The sequence below is a fragment of the Semicossyphus pulcher genome, unplaced genomic scaffold, assembly GCF_022749685.1.
Source record: "Semicossyphus pulcher isolate SPU_LCO1_2020_fin unplaced genomic scaffold, fSemPul1.0.p SCAF_14, whole genome shotgun sequence".
NCBI lineage: Eukaryota > Metazoa > Chordata > Actinopteri > Labriformes > Labridae > Semicossyphus > Semicossyphus pulcher.
The window spans coordinates 9985422-10005067 of NW_027211648.1; the positions used below are offsets into that span (position 1 = coordinate 9985422).

Genomic DNA, 19646 nt, shown 5'->3' on the forward strand with positions numbered 1-19646 from the left:
AGAACTAAACTAATGTTGACGTTAGACTACGATATTAATGGTGATATAACTCTGAAAATAAGACTTGTTTGAAATAAGGACTCGTGATTTCTCTGTATTCCTCTCTTCTCTTCCCATCTGCATATTCTTAACCCAACATTATCCCTCTCCGCCCAGATCTCCTCCTCATTATCCCCCCTGACTGAATCAATCAATGCAACTTGAAATCACCCTGTCAGTTTGTCTGACCATCACCGCCTGGTTTATGCTCTTAACTTCTGCAGTTCCGGGGCTCACCGACAGAGGGAGACAGAAACGAGGCTGTCTGGATAGAGAGTTGGTGAGTCATACAGGGAGACCGTCACGTACAGACAGCCCAAAACAAGGCCTGGTCTCACTTTACCACAGGCCTTTATTAGCGCTAGAGCACTGATTCCTCACACTTATTTTTGAATTGAATAAAATGTTCTCATTTCTGCCAGCTGACATTTCATTTGAAATTTTTTTTCCTGTGGGTTGGTGTACTTCCTGGTTTATCGACCCATTGATGTCTTACCGTCTTTCCACTAATTACTTGTTTTTTCCATACTATGTGTACGTATACGGTTTATGAAGCCATTAATAACCGACTGTAACGTTTCTGTAACCATGTATAGGCTTAGTGGCTCTGTCCATGGTTCTGAAACAGAATGCGATCGCTGTCCGTGGTGCTGATTCTAGTTCAGACACAAGACGTGATTTTTTTTATTTTTATTAAAAGCTGTGCAAGCTAACTTCACAAGTTGCCTCAATGCTTGGCACGTCTGTTGTCTAACTTAAAGCTTAAAGATTCTGACATTTTACTCTCTCGAACTTTAACTCGAGATTTCACGTTATAGCCAAAGGCTAAAACAAAGGCAAATGTGTAAGTCTGCCTTGGCTCTGCTTAAAACCGCATTCTTGGCTGTGCATAAAACATCGACAAAATCATTAATTGGAATTTAAATGAGGCATTAAAGTTACATTTGTAACCGTGGATGTGATTTACACAATTGGGCTGCTTTAATATGTTACTCAAGGATCATCAATATTTTTACTATGTAGATATTCTATATATTATATGTTAGGATGTGGCTCCACATATGAATATTAAGACAGTTTTGCATATTTAATGTCCTATTATTAATATTTTTTTCTGTCTCTTTCTTCCAGTTTCTCAATTTAAGGTTTTGGTAAGATCCATGTTCCAATTCCCACAGATGCCCCCATCCAGGATTAAAGACAGAGTAAGTGTTTTTAAATGGATATTTTTTTGGCATCCAACCACTTGGGATTGTATGAACTGAGAGAAAATCAAGTGTGCACAGAAAAGGGAGAGGGCATAGCACCTCCCACGTCCTTTCTGCGAGAGAGAGAGAGATAGAGAGAGAGAGAAAGGGGGAGAGAGGGAGAGAGAGAGAGAGAGTCTGCTGTGGTGGTGTTGGAAATCGGACGACATGAGCTCTACATGAACCGTGTAAAATGCTTTAAGACGCTTTCGGCGTTTGTCTTTCATCCGTCTAAACCAAGGACGAGCCTGAAGCGGAGCTATATACTTCACGACCAGGTATGGAGATGCTGCTCATCCCTTCTTCTTCCATGGAGGTTACATGTTGGTATTCAGTGGCGTAACCGCGGTGCTTCTGCTTGGCTGTCTGCTGAGCGCACACGATTCCGCGCAATAACAGTTTTTTTTGTCTTTATTTATTTTATCGCTGTTTCGCTATGTTCATCCTTTACACGAACCATTTGTGTTTGATACCCTTCCGTGTGTAATATATGTCGCCTATATGCCTCCACAGCCATATTGGCAGTCAGCGGGAGAGGGCAGAGATATGAGGGTGTTGGGTTTATCATGTTGCTTTGAAGAGTAAAGGGAGGTGGAGGAGGGAGTGGAGGGGGGAGGAGGAGGAGGAGGGATGGGTGGCGGGGGGTTCGCTGCGACTGCGAAATGATGGCACCGCTGCGAGATGGCGATCCTCTGGTATTTATGAATGAACCGAGCAGAGTAGGGTGGTCTGTAATGGCGTTGCACACCAAAATTGCGCACCGACGGCAAGCCCTCTCATTGCCACCCCTTCCTTCCTGACTGAGATGAACGTCAACATTAGGCTATACAGTAATAATGACGCCAGCGTGACGCATAAAGCCCGATTTCTGGTGCAAATGCCACGGTTAATCCTCCATCTGGATCCGTGTTTCCTCCGTGTCTCTTCCGTGCCTCATGAGCTGTTTGTTGTGTGTCTCAAAAGCTGTAGGAGGAGAGCCGTCATGACATGTAAAAGGAGTTGTGAATCATTCCGGCCTTTGCTATGTATGTGTGAATATGTATGTGACTCAACTTCCTGTATGCATAGAGCACTGCCAGTCATGGGTGTGTGTGTGTGTGTGTGTGTGTGTGTGGGTTGCAGAGAGAAGAGAGGAGAGCAGAGATGTACGACAGTAAATCCTGTGATTAAGCTCTAAAGTGTGCGGTTGGGAGGAGAATAGAGATGCAGATGTCAAAGCATGCATGTGCTGGATGAGGATGGGGGGGATAAGTGGAAATGTGGGGGAGTGTCGATGGCCTGCCTGCCCGTTTGTTTGTCTGTCTTGAATGGCCACACTATGGTTGCATAAGAACACTTCTCTGTGCTGAGGCAGGACAAAGAAATGACTCAATACACGGCAACGAGGAGGAACGCTGAAAGATGAGATGATGCTGTTAATGATGCTGACGTTTCTGGTGATGCTGGGTTATGGATCCTGATAATTCACGGTGACGATAAGAGGCTTTGTGTTTTGTGTATCTTCGGCCCATTACACCACAGTAGCTAACGGAGGCCCTGTGAGATATGTTGTAGATGACCAGATGTTGAGAAAGATGTGAAGGAAGGCTGAATTAAATACTCACAAGATATAAGAGGCTGTAGATGCAGGGTTACCCAGACTTAGGAGCAATTGTTTTCCAATGGCACACATTGCTGTTTTTCCACTATGTACTTTCTGCCACGTTCACGGCACTGTTAATCTTTTTCCATCATAAATAATACAGTAATAAGGATAACCATATGGTAACATCAAAATCAACAACTACCAGATTTAAAAAGCACCATAAACCAGTAAGAAGCCTCAAGAATAATCAAATCACAAGAATTCTATCAAATAGAAAAATTAAGGAAATAAAATTCCAATTGATGTAAATGTACACAAATATAAATATAGTTGTACAGTGAGACATCAGTAGGCCAGAAGATGCAGAAACATGGTCATGACTTGGAGGTTTCTGGCTTATAAAATGTCAAAGGGGAAGAAATATATCATTTAATATTTGCAACCTGTGTGTAGTAGTTGTTTTATTGGCCGCTGCCATTTGTAATGAGTGGTAATGTGGGAATTTAAAGTTGTAATCTCGAAGATCTCACTTTCGTTCTCTTTGGCGGCACCTGTGGCGAGCCCAGATATCCAGACAGTGTTGCATGTGTGACGCCTACGGATGGCTCCGGTTGTAACTCTTGGATGTTTGTGACCTAGCCCTAACCTGGAGTTCGCAAAAAAAGAGGGAAAGGGGGAGAAGCTGCACCTGGGATTCAACTGAGCGGAGAAACAACTGCGTGGTTAAGTCCATTAGCAGCTCCTGAAGCCTTCCAGGGCTGGTCCTCGGGAGTGGCATGCCCCGTCGTTCCTCCAAACAGGAAAAGGAAATACAGAAATTATAGCCCCCCTATCACTCCTAATATTAGCGCCGAATTTGTTTCTTTTTCTTTTAATTTTCACTTATTTTTGAAGTTGTATCTGTAGTCATCGATCTTTTCTTTGTTTGTTCAGCCATAGTAGATTACTGTTTACTCGCAACACTTACAGAGAGCGAAAAAGCAGCCACTTAGCTCCGCCTTCCCTCTCTGGCAGACCAACCACTGCTGGGTGATGGAAAACGCGTCACTAACTGGGCGCTGCTTGTGATTTTTTCCTGCAAAAGTCGCACCAGACACTTAGTCTGTAATACTGCAAATGCAAAGGCTTTCATTAGTGGGCCATAGGCTCAATCACCATTGTGTTACCTCATTCAGTGATAGATAGTGACTTAACAGACATTTATTTAAATGAAAATATTCAAGATTATTACTTTAAAACCGGTTGACGCTGAGGAGGAAGACAGATGCTCAGTGAAATATTCCTAAATACTGTATATTATTAAGATTCTTTTTTAAAATATATAACATATTTTCATTGTTTATAGTTCTATCTAGTTGTAGGTTCCTGCAAAGATTTGTAGCTTTGTACTTATTTAGAAAAACAACATTGATAATGCTGCATTTCCGTTTTAGAGCTACTGTGTATTGCATCTTATTATTGAGACTATTGAGACTCAGGCTTTTCATTAGAGGAAGCAGCCTCTTTGTAAAGTGTAGAAAACACTTGTTACATCAGACTACAGGCTTGATTCACATTCAGTTTTATCCCAAACATCTTCTTCACAAGCTCAGGCCTCCACCTGTTTTTATAACTGTTGCCTTCTCTTGATTTAAAAGTCTGTCTGTTGCTTAGCCAGCACAAGTCAAGCGCCATCATCTATATATAACTATGTACTGCATAACGTCTGCTTCACTACTGGAGCAGATCAATGCTAAAGTGTTTTAGTTGTTCTGACAGCATCGGCCCATTTGAAAGGTCTATATAGTCTTCATTATACGTGGCATTAGGCTGGATTGTCTTGGAAGTGCATAACTAATCGAAGGCCAGGAACGGCTAGTCTGGTCAATTATGCACACTGTGACCTCTGAGTTGCCGTGTTTTATTTGACATTTTGTTTAAATGTCAGACGTCCATTTAATGTAAAACGCTATTACTGCCTTTCATCTGTAAGTCTGTTTTAAGTAATTATGAGAGCTGAGAGACGATTGGAAGTATTTTGTGGTTTGAGGTAAAGAATGGGCGTTATCTTGTGATCCCTGTTGCATCTTGGAAGCGTCACAAACAGGAGGATTCCTGTGTTGTCCCTGCTTCTACCCGACGTGGATCCACTGGCATTATAAAAGCTGTATCTGGTTAAATCTGCCTGAAGAAACCAGTGGAGTCAATCCAAAACTACCCACCCTGTCACCATCTGTCACTGCAGGTTTCTGCAACCCACTCCACCAGCCTGTAATTAGTGCTTCAGTCAGGTCCGGGCCTTGACAGCATCTAAGAATATGCTTTCTTGAAAGAAATACATTTGAATGCATTATGCAGACTTAAAAACGGAACCCATCGCTTTATCACCGCTCCTAAAGTTCAGTGACAGGTGCCTCCGTGTTTCCCAGATTGCTGGCTGTGGAATTAGCAAGGTCTTACGTAGAGGCCAGACGGAGCAACCCAGGGTTCCCCAGGTCAAACTAATACTCAGTACTAACACACACTCACAGACTAATTACATGTCCTTCTTGTATTCAGTTATGTGTTAAACCTGCTGCAGAGAATCAGTGCGAACACGGTTGAAGATTTAAGCTGCCAGAGTAAGAAATGTTTCCTTCTGAAAGGTCAGATTTGCTATATTTATCATGTAGACTTATTAGGGAGTGGCTGCAGGTGGAGGGATGTTTTTGGGTACAGACGGCTGAGGGTGTCTTTTACTGTTTTCATTTTCTTTCCTCTGAAATCTGAGAGTTCACATATTTAATTTTTTTTAAATTAGTTTGTTCACATTTGCCAGTTTCTATAGGAAACATCTAACAACTTAATTGCCAACGTGAATGATGAATATTTGAATTTTTAGTTCATTGTGTAGCATGTGATATTTTAGTTTGAGTATAAATGAGCATAAGACTTTGGCGCGCCGTCCTCCAACCACAGTAGTAAGAACATATTTCTCGCCCAGCGTAGAGCAGACATAGGCGTATTGTAGATCTGAAAATATAAGACTAAAGCCAGTCAATCATTACCATATTTATGGTCTTCATTGGCCTGAAACACTCATTTTATTTGGCCAGCTGTGGCTTAGTGGTAGAGTCAGTCAGCTTTCAATCGGAAGGTTGGTGGTTCGATCCCCAGCTCCTTGCATATCAAAGCGTCCTTGGGCAAGACACTGAACCCCAAATTGCTCCCGGTGGCATAGTGAATGTGATGACTGATTGACAGTTGGGCACTTCACGTATCAGTGTGTGAATGGGTTAACGTGACATGTAGTGTAAAAGTGGCGCTGGAAAAGCGCTATGTAGGGACAGTCCATTTACCATTAACCATCATAAGAGGCATACTCCGCCGCCCTTCCTAGATTCAAATCGACCACCCATGCATACCAAACACATGCACCAGTTGCTCAAGTGGCTGTAGTATTTAGCTGCACATGCTGTTACTACTATACTTGTTAAACCATGGGACTTGCCCAATCAAGGATTAAGGATTAAAACTATGACTCCTGGCTAAAACTTGTCTGTTCTGGTTAGGGTATTTTTAGAAAGTCCAAAAACTATTTTTTTGCAGACAAATCCTCGTCCTCATGATTTTTAAAAATGTCGTCGTCATCAAAAACTACTTCATAAAGTTGCACAATTAAAGGGGGAATTCCTGCTGCGTGTTTTGTGGTGAAACATTCTGCTCCAAATATTGAATATTGTATATATATGTCAAGAGACCGATTCATGTCACCTTTATTGTTTGCAGTCTGCTAATATGCCAGTGTTTGTGTCAGTGCCCATTGGAGATCCTCAGCGTGCATCAAGCTGCGTGGAGTCTTATAGGGAGACTGCTGGTAACTTAAGTCCTGGGAATTGGGTCAATGCAGAGCAGGCCAGGACCACAGAGGAGGTTAAGCTCAATGATTAGCTACTAAGCCAGGACCACAGTGCTGCAATCTCCTGTACAGTCTGATGCGCGTACTCCATGCGTGCACGGTGGTGTCCGCTCAATCACAGTATAGATTGACACTGATGAGTAACAGGCATACACACAGGTATCACTCAGAGAGTCCATTGACTATGCTCGCGATACCCTATTGTGTATAGTTTTATACGTGCAATACAGGTATATTTGTTTTTCATCTTTCTATATTTTGCTTTGTGTAAATTCTTTAAAACTCGGTTTAGTAATAAAAAAAATGTCATTTTGGGAAGTCTGTGTAGTTGCCTTCTTGCCGAGAGTCGGATAAGAAGACTGACACTACTTGAGGCTGGAGCCATCAGCTGGGTTAGCTTAGCTTAGCACAAAGACTAGAAACAAAGGGAAACAGCTAGCCGAGTTCTGGTTCAAAATCCGCCTACACACAACTCTAAAATTCATCACTTAACACATAATACAGTGGGGGTTTTTTACAAGTACAAACACCATGTTAAGTAAAATCTGTGCTTTCAGATGGGGTATGGGAGGACTATTTTTAACTCTTGGTAGGGGGTGTTGCACAAACTTCTAGCCCCATTCAAAGCCATTCTCTATGGGCCCCTCTTCTTATCCACGGCAATCATTATATGATCTGTTGGCCCTTTTCACATCAGGGCCCTGTGGACTCAGTCCTCTTTTCAAACCCAGTCCCATGCTCTCGGTTGGGAGCAGTGACTTCCTCCAGTACGGTTGCCTCAGTAGTTTATCAACACTTTGGTGCTTGTATGGATTTAAAAAACTAGATACAACATATTACTTAGTGAGCTTTAGAGGCACTGTTACCTTTGGACAAAGCCAGACTGTTTCCTCATTGCCAATCTTGGCGCTACGCTAACTTAAGCTAACCAGAGTCAGGTTACCTTTCACGCATGAGACTGGAAGAGATCCTTTGATCTAACTCTTGGTGAAATAACCAGTTTAGATATAGTGATGGGATCAAAAGCCTGCAAAGAAGCAGTTTTTCACTAGCCAATCAATGTGTATTTAGTTATATTTTTAACATCTTTTGATTCATTTAAGAAGACCATCGTTTCAGTGATCCCAATCATAGATTTAGCTCTGAAGGATTTGAATGGTGTTTCCTTTCTTTGCATCATCAGCCTCTAAAGACAGACACACACACACACACACAGTGAAGCAGATAATCGTGGTCTTTTCCTGCTTTTGAAAGGAAAATGTGGGAGAAACCTTTTCACATTCTGAATGTTAAATGAGCTCCAACAGATTATCAGCATTTTACAATAAGCATGTGCAAGCTGTTTTCCGTCGGTGTGTTTAGTTAGCAGGTGTTGAGCAGCAGCGTGACTGAATGCGAGAGACTGAATCAAAATTCATAGATTGAACCTCCACAGTCTGCTCGAACCTAATTAAACTGCCCTGTTCTAAAATTGCTCTCTCTCAAAATGCAGATTCATTCCTCTGGTAGAACACACACACAAACACACACACACACACACACACTTGAAAGGCCTGAGCTGATGTGCGCACAGAGAACAGGGAATCTCTTGCTTGACTGCACGGATTCAATCACACACACGCACATGTTCATCCTCCAGCCCGGCGGCTAAAGAAACTTCGAGCAGGTTTCAGACGAGTGTGTGTGTGCAGGCGTGTTCGCGAGAAGAGGACGAAATATTTCAGACTGAGCTGAAAATCTGTTGATCCTGTAAAACAGTCGCTGCAGAATAGCCGTGTATCCACAGCATTCCTGTATCCGCGGCTTGATTAAAACCCTTTTCTCCACAAGATACCATGGGACCGCTTTGTGGGTGTCTATTTAATCACGCTCTTGATCTGTTGAATGGCATTGTGTTTGATGTTGGTTAATGCGCTTCCTTTGTGCCGCTGCGTAAGTGGCTCTCTTGAGGGAAATTATGTGCATATTTTCGCTAAAGGTGACATTTCCTTGCTGGCACTGCGAAAGAAACGAGCGGAGAATGAATTTCCTGACTTAGAGGAGAGCAGGGCCTGTTTGGTCTGTGCCAAAGCCATCTGCTAATGGAGTTTGGCCGCACTGCCACAGATGCATTTATAGTGTACCATTAATTCATTAAGGAACTGCAGTCCTCTCATTTCAAATAAAACAAGAGAAGAGGGGAGGGGGGTAAGGCAGAGAGACAGCTTGCATTTGGGAGGAGTGTCATTAATCTCCGAGGCCTGGTGTCAAGGACAAATGGCGAAGAAGCGGAAGTACAGTGTGTTTGTGTGTGTATGCTTTCATGTCTTTGTGTGTTACTATGGGGTTGCACCTGTGTGTGCAGCTATAGCTGCTAACAGAGGGAGGGAGACAGCTAATTTTAGTTCAGGTAAAAGAAGGGTGGGGGGTAGCAGAGGATGGTTTTTGATTAGCAGGATCGTTGTCAGGGAGCTTAAATCCTCGTCCCTAAAAAAAACAAAAAACAACAGGCACCAAGCGAGGCAGGATGAGAGACTGACAGGGCCCAGACAGGCGAGCCCCATCGATCAAAACCACAGCGGCCTTAGTTTATTGATCCAACAGCATGGAGACCTGGGGAGTGCGAGAGCAGGGGACAGAGGAGGAACGGAAAAAGGAAGCTCGGGGGAGGAGGTCAAAAAGAAACTATTTCAAAATGCATACATTTAGAAAATAGAAAATATGCCTGTGTAGACGTGGTTTTATTTTTGTAGAATTGGATATTATTTTAACTTAAGAATAATACTGCACTTACCAAGTTACCGAGATCTGGGAACAATGCTACACTGCAAAAAAAATAAGTCAGATGGGACAAGAAATCCCCCGTTTAGCTAAATTTACTTTACAAAGAAAATAAAGGCAAACTGTATCTTAAATAATCTGGCTAAGTGGTTAGCCTTTTTACACAATTGACCTGGTTTGTCTTAATCTGATCATTTCCGGTCCAATATCCATTCTCCTTTTACCTCTATTTTTGGTCTCCTCCAACCCCCAAGGGTGAGCTTAGATGCTAAGTGCAGCAATGTGTTCAACAGCGGTTTTCTCTATGACGTTTGGTGCTGGACAGTAGATACAGTGGGAAACCAAAACATACATTTTGCTGGCCAAAACAATAAGCTAAAGGTGCAAACATTCTAAAATAAATGGCAGTCAGATTAAATTCTCTGTGGGTTCAGATATATTGTTAAAATGAAAATACTGATAATGGCAACAGTGCCAAAGACGTTTAGGCTCCAGAGCCAGTTTGACTCCATTTCCTTTCCCTAAGGTTTAACACCAGCACTTTAGCAGCCTGCCAGCTGCTGTCAATCAAACAGAAAATGACTTTGTTGCTGCACATGAGCAGAAGCAGGAATCACTGGGTTCTGCTCTGGCAGCTCAGACCATAATTCCTCAGAGTGACTGAGGGCTTGAATAAAACCCCTTGAGGCAACACAGATGAGCACTGCAGCCACCAGTTCTGACCCAAAGTACTGCATCTCGTAGTGATGTTGCCTATCATTACTAACAGAATTTACCCCCCTGATTGTTTCACATTCACCCAACTTCATAGTTTCTCCTAGACAATTAACATTTTCACTCAGGTAGTATTTTCCTGGCAGTAACATTAGCAAGCAAGCAGGCTAAGGTTAGCTATCTAGCTTGACTAACTAACCCATCAACAAGGCAGGGATCTGTTTGTTGCTGTGTAGCCATGGCTGGTTTATTTTTGGAAAACTGGGAAATTTACCAGCCAGATAAGTAGGATTTTCCTAGAAAAATAAAATATAATATTTATATAAAACATCACTTATGGGCCTCTATACATGTATGTTGGCGAGTATGTGTGGTGCAGACCCTTGTGAGACCCTTCCTTCTGCATCTATTCTATTGTGGTTCCCTTAGCCAATCACAGCGTATAGGTGAGGGTGGGCGTGGTTCAAATTAGCAACTGGGCCCCATTCAGACCGGCGAACATGGCGAAAGAGCGATGCAGAGTTGGCCTTCTTTCTGTTGGACAGGTAGATGCCTCAAACCGGTTGGACAAGCTAACCCGCGGTTAGCATGCTAGCGAAAAGGTAACCAGCGGTTAGCATGCTAGCGCAAAGGTAACCGTGATGCTGTCGGTGTTAGCTCGGCGGGGTGGGCGTGTTCCCGCTCAAGCTTTGAATGAGTTGTTGACAAAATGCAAGGAAAATCCTACTTATTATCCCTTTGAGTTGCAGTGGTGGATATAATCATTTGTTGAAGTTAGCAGGCTTAATTTCCAAGCTAACATTGGCATTTTTGTTGCATGAGTGGAGCTGAAGAGAGGCAAGGCTTAGAAGCATGCATAGTGTCACATGGTTTGGATTGAATGAAAAACTGTCCCTTGTTAAAAAGTAAACCAAGACAAGAAAGGACCCATTTACAATCTATATTCAATTTACACCCAGTTGACATTTTCTAAAACTCCATAAAGCACCTTTACTGAGTAATAATAAGTCATTGTTGTGTTTACAACTTGTGTCTGCCGGGCCCATGTGGTGAAAAAATAATCCGTTATTGCAGGTTTATGCATTTATCTTGTCTCACGCTGGAAAATCGTGTTGACAAGTAACCTTCTGCCAGGTTTTTGAAAGTATCCCTCATTATTGCAAAAAAAATGCATGGTGCATCATCACTCTAAGGCACAAGAGAGCCATTAAGCAAGGTTTTCTGCTTTGCCATATCAGTAAAACAGTTAACAGTCTGCAGGCATATGAGCGGAGGGCACAGGCCCATCTGCAACTTAAGCTGTGGTGGTGTGTTCAGCTGCAGCATGAATATAAAACACTCTGACATGTCACCCAGACTTACAACTATAGATTGACTATAAAACTCAAGAGGCACCCCCTGAATCCCCATTTATTTCGAACTCCTTGACTGATATTATCTAAAACCTGGCAGTGCAATTACAGCGGCCCTGCCATCAATAGTGGGTTCCAGCAGTGCAAGCATGACAGAAATCCACTTATTCCATCTGGTATTGATGTCAATTTACTGTTTCATTACAGGGAGAGCTTAGAGAGCAGCACATGATCACAGCTGAATGAGTGTCTTATTATGGGACCTTAAAGCAAGTTTAGAGCCAGAGCAGATAAATAATGCAACAGATACAATGCGTAATCATGAACAGACGCTCGGCAGACACACAAGCACTTACAAAGATGGCAGTAGATAAGTTGTGAGGGCAATGTTCGGATGCATATGTATGAGCTGCAGCAGGAGAGGGAAGATTTGTAGTCCTTCGATGTGCAGTGATGCTGCTGACTGCAAACCAGGTGTGTTATAGCTTTTGAATCTTAGTTTTATCATTAAACATATTTAATTGTGTTGATTTTTTTTAATGGCAATCAACTGAGTGCACACAATGTAGTTTTATTGTTGTTTTAGCGCACTATTTTTAAGGTTACCGTCCTGGCTGTGTGTCAATGCTTGTTTCTGTGGAGGAGATCTCTTAAAGGCATAACCCTAAATGTGCACAGCAAATATTTGTTGAACAAACAATGAATCATAACTGGTTTGACTTCCCTTCAAGTACCATATTGGATTGCGTTGTATTGTACATAAGTTCATGTTACTGTTTTCCTATGCAGCACGAACTCTCTGTCTCTGCCAGGCTTTGCTGCAGTTCTTAAAGTTGATAAACGAGGATACGCTGGAATGTTTTCAGGGTTTAATCTTAGAAACTGTGACTCTGCGAGCAGTATTGATCAGGGAAATGCCTGCGTCAGGTGCAACACTTGGAGCCTCACCAACCTCATCCTCTCTAATTTGTACTCTGGCTCATAGTCAGACCTCGAGTCGGACAGTTAAAGTGCTTTCACACCACAGGCCTGAGATCGAGTCCAACCAGCGCCTCCCTCTCTGTTCCTCCGCCTGCTTTGTATCTACTGACTGCTTATTTGTTGAACTTCCTCTTTGCTAAACTTATCCTGTTCTCCCCAACTCTCACCCGTCTCACCCTGCTTCCCCCTCATGCTCCCGCCCACAACATCGCAGGTGTAACACTGTCTTAAGCCTGAGGGGGGCAGAATGCCGGAGCAGAGCAACGACTATCGTGTGGTGGTGTTCGGGGCAGGCGGCGTGGGGAAGAGCTCCCTGGTCCTGCGTTTTGTGAAGGGCACCTTCAGGGACACCTACATCCCCACTGTGGAGGACACCTACCGCCAGGTGATCAGCTGTGACAAGAGCGTGTGCACGCTCCAGATCACCGACACCACAGGGAGCCACCAGTTCCCGGCGATGCAGCGCCTGTCCATCTCTAAAGGCCACGCCTTCATTCTGGTTTACTCCATCACCAGCAAACAGTCCCTGGAGGAGCTCAAACCCATTTACCAACAGGTGGGTAGTCATGGTGTTTGTCTGTGTGTGTTTGTGTGTGCACAGACCAGCCAGGAGATAACATGTACTTGCTTTATTTTCCTCCTCCTCTGCAGGTCTTGGCCATAAAGGGCAACGTTGAGGCCATCCCCATCATGCTTGTGGGCAACAAAAGCGATGAGACCCTGCGGGAGGTGGAGACCAAGGACGGGGAAGCCCAGGCCAACCAGTGGAAGTGCGCCTTCATGGAGACGTCGGCCAAGACCAACCACAACGTCACCGAGCTCTTCCAGGAGCTCCTCAACCTGGACAAGAAGAGGAACATGAGCCTCAACATCGACGGCAAGCGCTCAGGGAAGCAGTCCCGCGCCGAGAGACTGAAGGGCAAATGCAGCGTGATGTAAAACCAGGAGAGGAGGAGGAGGAGGAGTGGGGAAGGTGGAGGGGAGAGAGGAAATACAAGGAGGAAAAGAAGGAAGATGAGGGAGAAGAAAGACTCACTAAACGTATCATTCAGTCAGAGCAAAACGACTGGAAGGCAACGGAAATCTCATCTTCACATCCTCCTCCGTTGGACTGGTGCATTCACAAACACAACTCAGCAGTTATTTTGAGAACATACAGGATTTCAGTTTGGAGCATTAAATCCATGTGCATTCTGCAAACGGGAGAAATGAGGGAGACTGATGCAGAATATCCAGGAGCGACTGTGTCGGAAAACAGCATGGATGTGGAGCTCTGCATCATCTGAGTGTCACAAACCCTGGCTGAGGAGCTCATTAAGACCTTGGACTGCAATAATGACCACATACTGCAGCTCGGCTTCATAATAGACTGACGGTTTCTGATCTACACAACACATTCAGCATCCTCCCTCACTTCTACACCTCCCTCCCTCCCTGCTCTGCTCACTCTTCAACTCCCCCCTTCGTCATCCCAGCGACCTCATCCTTTGCATACTATAAAAAATAGAGAAACGTGATGTATATGTAACAGAGTCGACAATGTAATTTAAGCTCACCTATCTGGTAGAAACACTATTTTAAGAGACTGATGTGTCCGTCACGCTAGAAAGCACAGGGCCCGGAGGTTTGAGACTGCTAGCATGAGCGGCACGCATTACAGCAGCAAAACATTCGACTCAGCTACAACCCAGAGCCACTGCTGAGGACTCTGATGTACATAAACATGGGATATTTCAATATGTTCCAAATAGTCTACACATGCCCGGCCCAAACAAGGAAAGAAGTCACATGAGGAGGTTACATTTATTGCTTCTCATGCCTTCTGAAGGATTGAAAAAGATACCTAGCTGTCAATACGTTAAGAACTCATCTGCGAACTCTCTAAATGTCTTCATCTGAAGTGGAGAAGCATCCAGTGATTTTCAACACAGAAATCCTTTTAAGACTCTCATCTTGTGTAGAATAACTCAGCAGGACTCTCATCAAAACACAATACAGATATCAAAAAAAAAAAGTCTGCCTTGTCGACGAGGACGATACACTCTGATAATCATTGCCAAGCTGGTAAGACGAAAGCGCGCCGAGGTCGAGAATGTCTGTTTGCTTTGGCACTTTTCATCGAAGGTTTCTCTTCTTTTGCCTTTTTTTCCTTCTCGTTCGTTTGCCTGATGATGTTCTTTGAATTCCTGTAAAAGAAGAAAGAAAAATCAACCTTAAACAAAAAGCACACAAAGAAAGATAAATAAATAACAGGATGGATGTAAAAAAAAGAAACTAAAAAAGAAGCTCCGTGCTGACCTGAATCAGTAATTCTGTTTTGTTTCTGGTTGTTTTGGTCACATTAAACTCTCATACACTCATGCAGGCGTCGGTAAACAGGAAACAGAATGAGTCACACACACACACAGAGCATGCACACGAATGCATTCATGCAGGAGTCAAAAGAAAAAAAGAAAAGGTCAATCTGATTAACATAAAGACTAACAGGGCTCAGTCAGCCTAAATGCCCTCACATTGCACTTTATATCATAAACACACACACACTCTTTTTCTGCCTATTGATGATATGCTCTTAACACAAAGTATCCTCCTGTATCCACTCTATAGCTCTGTATGTAACTGCATGTATACATCTTTTTATGTTCATGCAGGAGCTCTGAAAAACTGTACACATTGTACACAGGACAGCCAAAAGCACAATACTTTTTTACCGACATATCTATTTGTACGTTTTCTTTGTCTCTTTTTTTTGTATATTGTTTGCGATTTCCACCTTAAACATCCTCTCACCTGTGCTGAACCTGGACGAACAATCACATCACTATCGTAGGTAACCCTCCGTCTCCTCGTGAAGTCTTTTATTTGTCCGACTCGTGGCACAATGAGGTTGTGGTTCTGCCGAACGACAGGGTATCGTGATGCGGCGGCTTATCTGCGGATGCGAGGTGTGTAAATGTGACGGGATTGTAGTCGGTACATTAGGACGCAGAGCGGAGTCAGATTATTAGTCTCCATCTCTCAGGCGGTTTTTAACCACAATTTGGGTGGAGGATAATCTGCTCCTGTGCTGTTAAAACCCAAAGACACAGATGATGCCCCTATTTTAACTGTGTATCCATCTCTCTGGAAAAAAAAAAGCACAGCAACTTTTTCTGTCTGTCTCTTTCTCTGTCTTTACGTGTGCAGCAGAATCAACAACTGGGCACTTTAGGGTGACATTTTACTTGATGCTTACTAAATCGGCAACACATGTAAAATGTCCCTCCTGCATTGTTCACGCCCCCCACAGATCCAAAAACAAAAGTGTAGTTAGTGTAAATAAGCATATGATAGTTGAATGAAATGTTTATACGAGCTTCAAGTAAGATGTTACCCGTGTAAAGAGAAACTATACCGCTGTCTTTCTGGGAATAAGTCCTGTTGTTACAGTAGGAGGTTTGATGTTGATATGTACTGTAATACACAGCTAATAATGTTGCTCATGATATCTGTATATGTATTTGACACATCCACTCTTCAAAACTATCAAACAGATATTAATAGCAAATGTAAAAATGTAACTAAAGGTTCCACTTCATGACTTTTTATTTTGCTGAATGAATCCGTTGTTATCGATGTGTTGTACTTTGCACTAACGTGAGGTCCTGTTAAACTCAAAAACTTGCATTGTAAACGTACCCTTTACCTGTTAGATGCCAGGGATGCTCACTCGGACTCTTTCATTCTCTCTTTTCATTTAAAAAACAAGTTGTATTGATATTATTTATGTTTTAACCTATAAGGATGGAGTTACTTCTGTCATGTATCTACCTGACGTGTCCAATCTTAAGCTTAAAAAAGCAGGAAGACAGTGCTGCTCTGATCCAACCAGCAGCGGTGGTGCACACGCTGCATTAAATATCAGCTTGACACGTCTGGTTGCTTCACGCCAAACGCCAGATTGCGAGCGCATGTTTGTGCAATCTGTTGTTCTGGAGACTGTCGTCGTTCATGTTCCTGTGTGGAATCTGATACAGCGGGGAGGAAAAAAACAATGAGACAGCGTGCAGGAGCAGTGTGGACAACAAGCTGGGGCGAGAGAGGGAGCTTTGCTATTAATAGAAACGGTGTGAAAATATGAAGTGCAAGTGCACTAACAAGTGGCCTGTGTAGGATTCGAATGTTGCTTTTGTGCATGCGGGGAGGCGTGTGAGCTGTTCGTTGAGTTCCTGGGCTGTGTGGGTTAAATTCTAGTAAGATTTGGGACGCACACCTCGGCCCCCGTCCTTCCATCGCTTGTCTCATCTCATTTTTCAACTGAGCATATTCGCTGCTGCCTCTGCTGTCTGTCTGTGTGTGACATGAGCGCGTCCATGTTTGTGCAGAATCAGCCACCTATTTGCGTTCCTTCACTCCGGCCTGCACGGGCGTGTATGTGTGCATGTTTGTGCGCTGTTGTCGTGCCATCCTTTTAAAATGTCAGTCAGATGTTTGAAGCTTTCCTGTGGAGAATGCCTACACATTTCTGCATGAGTCATCCTGCACTGCTCAAACACACTTATACACACACACGCATATAAAACAGGCATGGAGGCAAAATAGACAGACTGCATGCCTTTAGCTTGCACACACACTTACACACACACGTTACATTCACACAGGCGTCATTCTCTCACTGGCAGGTTTTTCTGCTCCGCGCTGTTTCACAGACACCACTGTAAGCACTACCTTCCATAAAATCAGCTGTCCACCCCCTGACATTTTTGAGTGTCTTTCATGTTCATCCCTTTTTTTTCTTTCGCGTTTGTGAGTCGGTTGCTCTTGAGCAGACTGAAGGCGGCTCACATCTGATTGTAGATAGTTGTAAATAGTGTGTAAAGGACTTTCAGAGATGACAGAGGAGAGTGCGCAGAGGAAAGGATGCAGGGGTGAGAGGGTGCTGTCACCTGTGTTTCCTTCTTACAGTCAAAGCGTCCAATTAGAAGTAACGCAGCACGCGTACGCGCTTTATGCCAAATTCAACAGCTGTCATGAAGTTGTTAAAATATTGGGGGGGGTTTTCCGAAGAATTCTATTTTCTCTGCCAAAAAAAAAGGAAATTGACTTTTAATGATGGAATCTACGGAAGCCCAACATGTTCAATATTAGATTAAATAACTAAGGTGTTTAAATGAAAATCACATGACTAAATACAGATACATTTATATAACATGAACATGGAATTTTGAAGTGAAATATCTTTTTATTCCACTATGTGATTTTCCCCAATTAACTTTGTGTTATAATGCCACCAGTCTGTGTCTGTCAATCAAAGCGAACAGGACGGAGCCAGTTATGTGATTGACTGTCTGCTTCATCAGACTAAAGCAGCAGCCAGTTACATAACACAATGCTCCTAGTTTGCTTTGATGAAAAGAGGCATACCAAAATAAATAGTGAAATAAAATTGACATTGGAAAGGAAATTTAAAAGTGTTGGAATTAATAAGAATATCAATTAAATTATGTTAGAGTAAAAGAGTTTATACATCTTTAGATTATTTATGTTTAATGGCTTCATGATGCATATTCTGATTTTATGTAATTATGTGATTATTTCTAAATGTCTTTTTATTTTTATATATATATATTGAACACTTTGGGCCTCCATACAGATCTACATAGACAGCGCGTGTCCCAAATTTGGATTCGGACCAGTCGAGTGTCACCTACTTGTACAGCTGAGTAAGCGTGGTTCACTTGTGTTCTTCCATAGCAGGATGAGAAACAGGACTCTCAGTTGTAAAGCGAAGGGTAGTAAGTAAAATCTAAACACACAACAAAGGTCGTGGTTTTCTTGTCTAACTGCGGTACATTCCATAAACTCATTTGTACCAACGAGGGCAGGTTACAGTCCAGCTGAGTCGAGCTAAGAGGCCGAGGAGCTAAAGGAAATCAGTGTTGGAGGATGAGTGGAAACTGACCCGTTAACCTCTCCGGCTCACCCCTTTACATCTGCTCTGATCGCCTCAGATCCTCACAAGCTGTTTTTTGTGCGGACGCGGCGTAAAGTGGGGCATATAGACTTTGTGGATAATGTAGTTTGGTACTATCCTGTCGCTCTGGCCCTTCATTCCTGCATGGTCCCTATTGGTGTTCCAGCCAGCATGAGAACAAGGACACAAACTGTGAATCATCTTTGTATTTTTTAAATAAATTCCTCAGCAGAATTTAACGCTTCGGTTTTGCAAATGGTTTATTTCTTTTAAGCACTTATTGTTTTTTGTAAATGATTCTATTTTTTTTTTTCTGTTGGGACATTTTTTTTATTTTACTAATTATAATGTATAGATATTTATTCTAGCAATAGTCTTCCTATTAAGATATACTGTGCTGATGCATCCTCTGAATAACTGAAAATAACATATATAAATATATATATAGATGATAATAATAATCAAATCTGCAAAATGATTTTCCTAATAAAAATGTGAACTGAGAAGTGTTTTTCGTGTTTTTGGTGTATGTTAATCAACCTTGCTTGTGCCAATGTTGCTAAGATAAAATTAGCATTTTAGCTACGCAAGCATAATGGCTCTGTTGTTCGATTAGTCGATTTACGGTGTGACATGATTTTCTTTTTTTTCTTTTTACAGATGGTTCCTAGACAATGAATCCTCATGACTTTCCTTCTATGTTTCCATCTGTAGGTTTGAATGTCTCAATAACTACTGGATGGATAGCTAAGAAATGTCTTACAGACCTTTATTTATATGGCTAAAGAGCCCGACAGATATACCAGTAGACCGATATTATTGGGCCAATATGTGTCCATCCTGATACTTTGATAGCAGTGTGTGCCGATATCATTTTTTCCCTGCTGTTTAGTTACCTTTGCACAGCCAAATCGGTTCAAAATTGAGTAAAAATATGTGTAGAAAATGTTAATTTTCATTCCAACTTAAAATTGCACTTTATTGTCAGCCATTTTGGTAATTGGTGAATTTTTCCCCTGCAAAAATTGGTATCTGTATTGGTTTCGGTATCAGTCTAAAAAATGTCATATTGGTCAGGCCCCTTCTAAATACTAAAGAAAAAACTACATTCTCATGGGCCTCACCTGTAGCCTCCTTT

At 42.5% G+C, this 19646-nt stretch overlaps 1 protein-coding gene across 1 annotated transcript; it reads left to right on the top strand.

Annotated features, from left to right (window-relative positions):
- The first annotated feature begins 1390 nt into the window (after positions 1 to 1390).
- Positions 1391 to 19014, top strand: diras1b (DIRAS family, GTP-binding RAS-like 1b). Its single transcript, XM_069661525.1, has 3 exons — positions 1391 to 1564; positions 12770 to 13111; positions 13207 to 19014. The coding sequence occupies exons 2-3, from the start codon at positions 12803 to 12805 to the stop codon at positions 13492 to 13494; spliced, it is 597 nt and encodes a 198-aa protein (XP_069517626.1). The 5' UTR covers positions 1391 to 1564; positions 12770 to 12802; the 3' UTR covers positions 13495 to 19014.
- The last annotated feature ends 632 nt before the right edge of the window (positions 19015 to 19646 follow it).